The sequence below is a fragment of the Lepisma saccharinum genome, chromosome 20 (genome assembly GCF_977018435.1).
Source record: "Lepisma saccharinum chromosome 20, izLepSacc3.1, whole genome shotgun sequence".
NCBI lineage: Eukaryota > Metazoa > Arthropoda > Insecta > Zygentoma > Lepismatidae > Lepisma > Lepisma saccharinum.
The window spans coordinates 2,973,894-2,985,607 of NC_139248.1; the positions used below are offsets into that span (position 1 = coordinate 2,973,894).

At 36.9% G+C, this 11,714-nt stretch overlaps 1 protein-coding gene across 1 annotated transcript in view; it reads right to left on the reverse strand.

Annotated features, from left to right (window-relative positions):
- Positions 1-8,470, reverse strand: part of LOC146003778 (uncharacterized) — a 40,247-nt gene extending 31,777 nt beyond the window's left edge. The window contains exons 1-5 of the mRNA XM_083142191.1: positions 7,821-8,470; positions 6,119-6,256; positions 4,198-4,316; positions 3,548-3,692; positions 1,524-1,661 (exon numbers count right to left, since the gene is read on the reverse strand). Coding sequence (XP_082998317.1) covers positions 1,524-1,661; positions 3,548-3,692; positions 4,198-4,316; positions 6,119-6,256; positions 7,821-8,323 — 1,043 coding nt within the window. The 5' untranslated portion in view covers positions 8,324-8,470. The remainder of the gene's footprint in view (positions 1-1,523; positions 1,662-3,547; positions 3,693-4,197; positions 4,317-6,118; positions 6,257-7,820) is intronic.
- Between the last annotated feature and the right edge of the window lie 3,244 nt (positions 8,471-11,714).

The following is an 11,714-nucleotide window of genomic DNA, read 5'->3' on the forward strand; positions in this document are numbered from 1 at the left end:
AAAAACAGAACATTTTAAAAATGCATTGGCATTGTATTTATTCACACAATTTGCAAGTTTTCTTGAAATAAAGGAGGGGATAGCTAAAAATTAAACGGGACAGTTTGCCTGCATGTAATCACGTACCTCAAAGTTTAACTTATGGCCGTTACAAGCAAACACGGTGGAAATTCAGTGCACCATGATGAAAGACTGTAAAATGCAGTAAATGTACACTCTAGGAAATTTTGTAACATGCAGCATTATTGGGACCATAAAAATTGAATGCATCAAATGTGTGTTCCACTGTAAATCTTTTTTTAGTTGTTGTTGTTGATGTAACAGATCACATATTTATGGTGAATAAAAGATCAAAATTTCAGTACAAAAACCGAACACATTTTGGGATCAAAAGCAGAATATAAAATGGCATTTTGGTGTTAAAATGGTGAATATAATCCTAAATTTGATTTTAAAACCTATACTTATTACACAAAATAAACATTTCCGTTCTAATAATACATTTATGTAGTTGTGAGATATTACGTTTATTCCTGTGTAAAAGAGTCCATTTTCGCTACTCAAATATTTACAGCAGAATTAATCAATTTTCCATGATTTGCATAATTCTCAGGATAATTCAGACTTCAGAAAGTGTCACGGTGGTATATAAAATATAAATTTCATGTTAAGAGTTTATTTCGCATTCTGCAGTTCATTTCACATCATTTCATGACAAAACATGGTAGGAACATGCACCTCAGACCTTAAAAAAAAACATGAAAAATGAACATTACAGTGTTTTTTTTCAAATTTCCATCAAAAACGAAATATGCATGCCTCTATACATGCTCCCTTTATCAGATATTTATTTGTAATTTGGTCAAAGAAGATATTTACTTCAAAAGTTAAAGAAGAGTTCTACAATGCAGGCAATGCGTATGTACAATAAGAATTTATTTAATTAACATTTCTTACCATGGCCATGCGGTCTAGGTGCAAGCCTTGGGTCCAGCTACAGGATGCATGCAGGTTTGAGTCTCCTGGGGGAAGCATAACAACTTTTCTCCTGTGCATGGGCCTGGTGGCAACCCACCATCGCGAGGAAATTAGGCAGCTACGAATGAGTAGCGTAACCCAGTCATAGAAACCTACAAGGACGGGGGGTTTGTTGTGCTGACCACACATCACCCCGTAACTGATTGGATATCTCGCACCTCACGGGCTGTTGCAGTATGAGTTATTAACATTTGTTAAGAGACTTCAATTGCCTTGTTGCAGTTTTAATTTTAAAGTTATCAAATGAACTCCAAAACAAAATGTAGCTTACAAGGAACAATGAATGGATATAACCTCCAGTGTGGAGGTTATACTTAAAAGAACAAGGTAGGCACAAAAAGTATTTCATGATGTTCACATTGTGAAAAAGGTGAAGAAAGATGTAACATCAAATCTCCTTGCTGAGGAAGGCTTTAAAGGAAAGAAGAGAAAAGTCAAAACACAAATATATATTTATGGAACCAATATAAGCAAGTATGTATTACTACACCACCTCTGTTGTTTCCTTCTTGCATCGGGCTGTGTCAGCAAATCTGTTTAGCCCATCATTTCCCTTTCCTTTTGGACATTGGTTGATGTCAATTCTCTCAAAATCCATCTCCAGCACTGCTATAGCTGTATACCTGTAAGGAAAAAGCATCATTGTTGTAACAAAACCATTCCTTTATTCGCAAGTTCTTATAAGACTGACTGATGTGTAATGCATAAGGTCACATATTGTTGGTCAACAAAAGCTCACTATTTCAGTGACTCAACTGTGATTATATTCCTAAATGTGACACAAAAACATTTCCTTTCTATACCACATTTATGTAGTATTAAGCTTATTTGTTTTAAGTCAAATTTATCCACAGTAAAGCTAATTGGGACTGAACTAAAACTAAACTCCGTGGCAAAACAGCCCTCGAAGGGCCTAGGCCTACCAGAGCAGATCTTCATTGGGTGATGCATGGTCAGCGCATCGGATCCCATCACCACTGTTTTATTTCTTTCGTGAACGGAGCCTGCTACTTCTTGAAGTAGCTTCCCAATTGTCCTCACGATGCTGGGTCGTGTATAAAGGAGCAAATTTTCTTGTTTCTCATGCTACTACGCCAGGAGTCCTGGGTTCGAATCACGGCCTGGGCATGGGTGTTCTTTGTGAGTGTCCCTTCATCAATTTCATAACATTATCTCTCATCCACATTGTCGCGATTAGCCAAAAGTGGCAGAAAAGTTATGTTAAATAACAAAAATCAAATCAAATTTTTACAGCAGAAACATACAATTCTCCATGACATTTCGTAACTCGCAGGATTATTGAGACTTCTGAAACTGTTGTGTTGGTTAAAAAAACACTATATATCATGTTTAAGAGTCTATTTTGCATTTTGCAGTTCATTTCGTGACAAAACATGGTCAGAAAATGACCATTACCGCATGTTATTTGACACTTCATGTGCATGCCTCCAGTAATGCAAGAACTCAAGTCTTTAGTATATAACAATGAGCACAACTTTGAATACTACCGCTACCTACAGGCTTGCATTATAAATAATAAGATATATATATATGGTAGATGGCATTGCTACCACATCACCTACATATCCACCACAACAATCACATCTTAGGATTATTAACTTCATCAAACAGTACGAGTAATTGAAGGTTGAAAAGTCTACATTTGAAACATTTATATTGCAATTTTTGCATTATTTCAAACTACAAAGCAACGAAAACCTGATTCCTAACCTTCCCAAACATATTTACAAATCATGATTTACTCCCATCAACTTTTTAATGTTATTGTTGAAATGAAACCAAGATGTCATCCACTCATGTATAAAAAATAATATCCACGTTAATATGACTAGAGGCATGCATATTTAGTTTTTGACAAAGACACGAATTGTAAAATAACACATAGTAATGTTAATTTTCATGTTTCTGAAAGGTGTGAGGTGCATTTTCCTACCCTGTTTTGTCACGAAATCATGCAAAATGAACTGCAAAATAGACTCTTAAGCAAAAAATTTGGAGTTCATTTACTGACGCAACACTTTCTGAAGTCAGGATTATCCTGTGAGTTATGCAATTCGTGAAAAATTGATTAATTCTGCTGTAAATAATTGAGAAGCAAAAATGGGACTCTTTATACAGGAATACACTCAATACTCTGGCAACTACATAAAAAATGTGCTGTTAGAAGAGATATGTTTATTTTGTGTAACAAGTGCAGTTTTTAAATCAAATTTAGTTACAATTATAAAACCAAAATGTAATTTTATATACCACTTTTGATCAAATTTTTCACAGCTATAATATCGAAATTTTATTTTATTTACTTCTTTTGAACCCGAAATTCACTGTTTTTATACCAAAATTTTGCTTTTTACTTTACCAAAAATGTGTACCTCTAAATATGACCTCATTATTAATACAAACTCTAAAATCAAATAGGCAGGATAGAAAGTTTGGACTTAAAGAACACACATATAATGTTTTCATTAACACTAATGAATTAACTTACGTAGGGTATTCAATATGTCTGTATCCTGTATGACGAGGGTAGATGTCAGCGATAGGTACGACAGCAGCAACAAGCCACTTGTTAGCCCTATTGCAGTCAAAGTATGGCCGTGTCCATTTCACAGGTCCAGGGAATTCATCAGCACCTGTGAAAATAAAGTTTTCCATTAATGCCACATGAAAATTCAAGTGTTACTACATACCCTCTGTGGAAGTCAAAACTGAAAATTTAGTTGTCATTCGAAAGTACAGGTACCATACATGAAATAGGCACTTTCAATATTACAGAGAAGTGAAACCATTAAACAGATAGGAACGCAATATACATAGCAGAATAGAGGTAGGATGAGCATTTTTACAACATTTTGTACTCTTACCATTCTTTTGTTACTTTTATTATAACCACTTGGCCCTTACTTTTTAAATGGACCTCGTACATTACTTTTATTATCATTCAACATGGAAATAAAGACCATGAAGCAGAACTGCAAACACGAAATAAAAAAACTTTTCAAAGGTGCTGTAGTAGTTATACAAATTATTTAGCAGCAGAAAAGTGACAATCTGATTGTGCAGGTAGGTTTTGCATGTATCAAGATACGTTAAGACAATAAATTATATTTTTTGTAAATATCATTAACAGTAACATACCTGGTGGTCCATGAAATGTGAATGTTTCATTTGTATTGTTTGCATAACGGATCTCCACTTGGTATGTCGTCTTGGTATCATGCCGGTTCACTACATTATCTGGGAGCCATTTTCTGTACCTAAAATTTAAAGCACGGAATCACATAAGTTATAATTGATTCCTACACATTTCAGTCAAAACAGTTATGTTACAAAAAGTCATAAAACTTTGTTAGTATCTATAGCAAGCCCAGGCATCCAGACACAGAAAATAGAGAAGAAAGGAATGAATGTCAGCCTAAATTTATATATACAGTCAGTCACAAAAAAAATAGCACCACTGCATTTGTGCTCTGCTATGAATTATGTGATGATCTGGCAACTGGACGGTATAGAAAACAATTTTATTCTTAGCCTGTGAACCGGAACAATGGTGGAGCCATGGTTGCATACACAATGGATAAAAATTAGGATTATTATTAAACCGTCCTCCTCTGTGGCCTTGCGGTCTAAGGTGTCTGCCTTGGTTAAGTCTCTACATTCTTGTCCTGTGTATAGAACCAGTGGCAAACCACCATCGTGAGGAAATTGGGAAACTACGAGAGTAGTGTAACCTGGTCTCAGATATATCCTATAACAGCTGAGGGTTCGACGTGCTGACACCATTACCGGTTTAAGATCTCCACACCTCTATGTAGGCTTGTGGGAGGGAGACTGGAAGTCCGGAGATCGGCCAAGGCCCTTTTAGGACTGTCGAGCATGGGTTATTGTTATTATTAAATCACGCTAAACATGCAATTTTTAAGAGTGGTGCTATTTTTTTGACAGACTGTATATCACACATAATTTCACTTTAGTCACAGTAATTTTCATTAATTACTATAAAGGTCTGATAGTTACAAGTAAGTGCAGGAACGCAATAACTGAAAGTGTGTCTGTGTGTGTGTGTGGCAGGGTGATCACCTTGCAGGCAAATCTCACATATCATTGGCTATTTTAGAAATAAATGTCGGTAATGGCTCAATGATTTTTCGCAAGTTTCATAGAGCATTAGGTAGTCCTTTAGAATACTGGAAACAATTGTGGAGGTAAGTTCGAAGTTTGGGAAAACTAATTAGCATAGTTAAAAGCTTTAGTAAATATTATTTACTTCACAAATTAAAATTTGAAAAGGAGTTTACGTGAGCATCTGAGCTTTGCAGCGAGCACCCATTCTTGGTTTCTCATCATCTCGGACAGAGTTTCAGTGGATTTTCATGCGAGGCTCGAAGGAGGTTTCATGCTTCAGACAAGATATTACATGATGAGGTGTTGGAAGCATTTATGGATATTATTTTAATGCTAAGAGCCCTAAACCTGACATGCCTAACCTAACAACGACACATTTACGGGTGTTATACCCTTTCACACCCCATGCACGCGAAGTAGATACAGTAGCAGCAGCAACAGTACATATCAAAGACTACAATAAACCATGGCTGCTCAAAATCATGTCGGGATATCTTCTCGAGACAAGATGCAGTAAGTAATCCATAAGACTCTGAAGCATGTGTTAACTGACAAATAGAAATCAAACCATGTAAAACATGCTTGTGTACCATGATTAATTCAGAATTAAACAATCTGAACATAGGCCTGAATGTCTTTGCCAACACAAAATAATTACAAATGCATTGTAATGTTAACATAATGTATATTTTAAAGATTTAATGACATGGCAAAAAAAAAAAATCTCTAATAATTGGAACTAAAAACCTGAATAAAAATAAACCAAACCATAAGTACATGTTTATTGGTTTCATAGCACAATAACAATTCTAAATCTTTGCATTGAAATGGTAAATATGACAAAGGCAAGTAGGTTTATATGCTCATAAAAAATGTTACATGAAAAAAAAATGTTCACACTAATTAAAAAACAAATGACCACAACTGTACTCACCATTCATTTATTCTGTAAAAGTCTGACGTATAATCATGGCTCATGCTTTCATTTGAGATGGCACCAAGATCGTGTACAGTAAATGTGTTAAGTGTTGAAATCCGTTCAAGATGAATTGGATCATTAAAATCATCAGCCCTGAAAGTAAAACATGACAATTGTAATTTTAAAAAAAAATGGAACTGAAAAATTAAAAATATCAAACCAGGGACCCCTTTATTACAAGGCAATGACATTACCACTATGCCATCGAGGAGACCCGCCATGTCCATCTACACCTTACCCTTATTCAATTAATAATTAAGTCCTTACATGGTGACATTATTTCAATTGGGTGAATGTATAATGTTGACTGCACATAGTGCACCTAGAACGTTTTTGTTTTAATAATCTTGTACAACAAAAGTACATGTTCAAATCTATGATAAAAATCATGGTCCACCATACAAAATTTAAGCTTTTCAGTTTTAAGTTTTCAAAATGCACTGTCTGTTAGGTGTATAAGTTTCCATTTTCAGTAAATAGAACTATACTCTACTGCCTCACCATGGCAAGTATTCCCACTTGGTGACTAGGAACAAAACATAAAACTTTCTGCTATATTAAGAGTTGAAAATAGTTATGTTCGGTGTTGGTAACACTCCATACACCCACGAGAAAGTTCAAAATTTTGAGTGGGTTTGGAAGATTGAGTTTCATATAACTTTTGTTCTTGTTTTCAGCTCGCGGAGATGCGTTGTAAGCCAGTAATTAGCGATTATATGTGGTATGATTTATGACCTAAGGTGCATTATCTGTTGGTGTTGCTCTTATCATGTACAGGTGCTGTTGTCCAATGCTTATCATACAGGTGCAAAAACCGAGCGGAAACTGTATATTTTCAAGGTGTGTGTATTGATTTTACCCTCTAGTTAGGTTAGATGGTTATGACAATTAAATGTTATTCTAAGATTCCCCGCTTGTACTTGTACTTGTACTTGTATAACATAAATTATGGTAAAAATCTGATATTCCCCGGACACCTATAACTTCTTCGTTTTATCAATTTTTGACATTTGTACTTACCTATCTGCTTCGCGGAACATTCTTTAAGGCGTATTCACGTTTTTCGTCCCGGAATCGGTGGGAAATTTAAACTAAAAAAATATTTTTGTTTGAAATTTTTGAGTCCAAATTTCCCACCGATTCCGGGCTCCGCCCCTGGGGTAATTGACCTATAGTCCCCAACCACTGACACGGCCCCGCCTCCGCTCCGGCTCCCCTGCTTTATCTATAGAGTCCCTGTTAAAGGCATGTTAGAAATTGGCCGGAGTCACCTGCCCCAAAACTTTTAAATTTGAAGAAATCCGTTACATCACACAAAACACCTTTCAGATGTTAGACAATGCTACAGGAACTTATTACCGTAAGTAGTTCCTTCTGTAAAAATGAATAAATCTGTCCGGGGAATATCAGATTAGTACCTAAATGATTTACCAAAAAGGTGAAAGTGGTGCGGAATGCAATGATTTTGACATGCCGTTATCACATTTCGGTGCTAAATATCTAAGTTATTTGTGGTTTCTGCATGTAAAAATAACTTTAAGGCATCGTAAAACATCGAACTACAGACTGAGGGTAAAAAAGGCGAAATTTTCGAGGGTGTACGGTGGATCACCAGACGTACCTTGTTGCAGGTCTTAATGCTACACCGTGAATTTACCTGTAAGTTCGTGGGGCAAAAAGTGGCATAGTCTTATTGAAGAAGCCTCTATACGACGATGTATATGATGAGTTCTTAGCAAAATATATAGCGCTAGCGTTTATGTACGGGTTGGCTGATACATCGGCAACTGTCGACAGGAAGTAATACATCATTCCGGGATCGTAAGTGTCATTTATTGCAGGTCTAATGAAACGAGCTTGAAGAATATAGCTCCAATAAAATGATCGACTTAACGCCAGGTTATGGAGATGTAGCAACGCTGTCCGATTAGGAAACACGGGGTTAATATTTATGTCTTTTATATCAGGTAGATGTGAAACTGAGTCATCTGGTAAATAAAGGTCACCCAAATGTTGGATTTCACAGTTATCTTTTGTAACTTTATTCATCCTCGACTGTATTTCGTCGAAGGCATCTCTAGCTTGCCATTCGAATTGGCTGTACACACCCACAATACAAATCACCACACTTATCACCAAAATGTACACTGATTTCTCCATTGTTAACGTTCTTTCTTATATTACTTCACAATTTAACATTCCAGCTACACTCCGTATAACATTTTAGTATCAACGATCACAAACACTATCGCACTAAAACAAAAAGTTCGATTTTCATTGCATTGCACCAACGACGAACATGGCCACTGCCCGCCACGCCACTACAAACAACAAGTGTTGCAAGTTCCCTAAATCCAGTAATCGTCCACGGACCTCCGTCCTTTATACGTTATTTTAAGAGGTGGAAATTAAAAATCAAGATTACATTAAATTATGGAGGTTGGTTATGTACAGGTATACATTTTACAAATTAAATTTCCATATTTTTTTTAGGTTTTGTTTTAACAATTCCACTTTATGCATAGTAAGGCTAATTAGGACTGAACCTACAGTTTAAAGTGGGATCGGAACCACTATATGTCTCCACCGGGTATCGAACCTGCCCGGGACCCCTTGATTACAAGGCGACTGCGTTACCGCTACGCCATTGAGGAGGCCCAATTATTAACTTTCGAGTATGAATGAAAACTTGCTTCGATCGAATCACTGCGCTATCCACTGATTACTGATATCAAGATAAGATATATTTTCACAATATTGTCATGCCATGGGAAATACAAGTGAAGTAATGCAATTTGCATGTTACGTATGTCACCATATTTGGGTTGAACTTACTATAGTTGGTAACACTAACCACCTGCAAACAATCGCTAATTGGTGGGGGTACGAAGTCTTCTGTTTGGCGGACGACGAAGCTCTGGAGAATTCGAGGTATTTCACCTGCGAATCAATCGTTTACAGAGGAAGTAACAGCGGCAAGTTTCTCCGCCGTTGTATGTTGCTTTTTGTAGTTTTTTTTAATCGGATGTACTGTACTTCTTAAATAGACGGCAATATGCCAATGGACGTCCGGAAGGAGGGGACAAAGGGGGCCACGCCCAGCTCCCTTGGAATTGAATGCACACCTAAAATAATAAATATCACACATCATTTCATTACAGTCACAGTAATTTATATTAATTATTATAAGGGCGTTGAAGGAACATGGTAATCTCAGACTGAAGCAGTGGTTTTTTGAGGGAGCATCATTATTTTGGGTACTGCCTTCCTTGTCCCCCTGGCAAAAATTACCTTGCTTTCCCCTCCCAGGAAACAAATATTGCGGACGTCCATGAATACACTCCAGACGGTAAATTCTGGGTAAAAGACATTCTGGCGGGAGTGCACCGAAAGGCAATAGTAATTGGTAACACATATAAATGTGCATACCCAAAAAAACCTACCTCTCGAAATGAAATCAGAAATACGCCACTGAGTGGGCATCCCCCTCCCCCAAAGCAAAAAGATCAATTCGCACAGTGCATACATACATATGTCTCTCTGTCTCCGTTACATACATACATCTTCTTTGGTATTGTCCTTCAAAGCAGTGTGATCCCAATAATAATCCTTGCTTTTCAAGTTCATAAGAAATAATCATCGATTGTAGAATAACAAGTGCTAAAAAGTACATTTTCATTATTTTACTTTAGTACTTGGTAAGTCTTTCCGGGGGCGTGCGGACCCTCTGGACCCCCCTAAATACGTCCTTGGTTGGAAGGAATCACATAGTAAATCTCGACAAGTTACGATGGGCGTGGTGTCTTTGTAGTCTCGATTTTTCAAGCCCGTCTCGTCTCTACGAGACCTAGGCAAAGATCGACCCTGTAGCGTCCACACGCTTTTCACAGAGGCAGGAATCAGCCACGTATCTTGAAATATATTTCTAGGGGGGGGGGGGTCCGAACCAACTGTTGCAAAATTAAAATAATAATGTTTAAATTAAAATAATTATAATTATATCATATTAATTGAAATTGTAATAATTAAAATATTCAAATTAATCAATATATTTTTATTACATGGATAGGTAGAAAGACGGCATAAGAATAGTGATATAACAGCACGTATTCATTATTTATATTACGTGTAGTTATGTCGGAAAAAATATAAAAAATATTGCCCTGGCAAGAAAAATTAATGTCAAATAGGTAGAGAATTTAATATTTATTGAATATCAAAAAAGGATGTTAGATCCAGTTGACGAAGAGTAAAGGTATATTATTATAAGTAGTAATAAATCTCGTAAATCTTCTTTGATACTGTCATTCAGTATGATTCCAATATAACCCTTGCCTTCCAATAAGTTTGGCGGAAATAAATAATCCTCGATTAAACAACAAGTATATTTTCATTATTTAATTTTAGTTATTGTATTATTTCATTTTTTGCATATTTAACTAGTTAAGTCTTTAGAGGGGTCCGGACTCCATAGACCCCCCTAAATACGTCCTTGGCAGCAGGGCCGGATTAAGGTGGGTGCTATTGATGCTGCAGCATTAGGCCCATTCCTGAAATACGCCCAGATGAAAACACGAGAATTTTCCGAAAGCTGAACAGTTTTCTTTTGCTATATTAACCTGAAAATAAATCTAACAATGAAATTTGGAGCCCCAATTTCGGACGCCTAGACACAGCGTTACTTATTATACAGTTACTATTATTCTTTGCGCTGTGACGTAACTATAACGTCGGTGTCTTTATCGTTCACCGAAGATTTCAAGCAACAGGCCCAATTTCGCGGGAATCTATCGCTCCTCCATTGGTGGCATAAAGTATGTTCTCATTCGAGCAGCTAGCAAGAGTTCACTGACCTCCCATTCATCAATTCATTAACATAGATGTGTGAAGCGTCACTGAGTTCCCTGCCGTATGTACATTTAGCACTGTCATAAAATCAAAGACATCATAAATTCTAGAGAACCACTACTGGAAGAGCATTGTTACGTTGCATGCCTAATGTCCTTTCGAGTGTGGCTCAGTCTTGGATAAAAATAGTGTTGCCCACGGGACGAGACGGGACAGGCTTTTAAAAATTCGAGACGAGACGAGATTGACCATGTGTCATAAGACAAACGAATATTTTCGAGACGAGACAGCATTTCCTCGAGACTCCACGAGACGAGACAGGTCAAAGTCTCGTCTCGTGGGCAACACTAGATAAAAAGCAGTCTTGAAAATTTGTTCGGGGTGAATAATATACATACCCAGTGGCGGCGATTAGGGAGGGCGACGGGGCAGTTGCCCCACTTTTTGTCACTCTCGCTCCCGCACTATGCTAAACCTTACGTACCAAGGGAAAGTAAACTGTCTTTGCCCCCCAGTTTTGGAACCCAATCTCCGCCACTATACGTAACTGTCACTATGCCTATCATTGGCGATGGGATATGCACAAAAAGCCGTGAAATAGGCGAGAAACACCAACATTCATGTACGTTATTTCTTGCATGAAAAATGTGTTAGCCAGTCATTTTATCCATGTATGAGTAATTTCAGGAAACGGTTGACATTT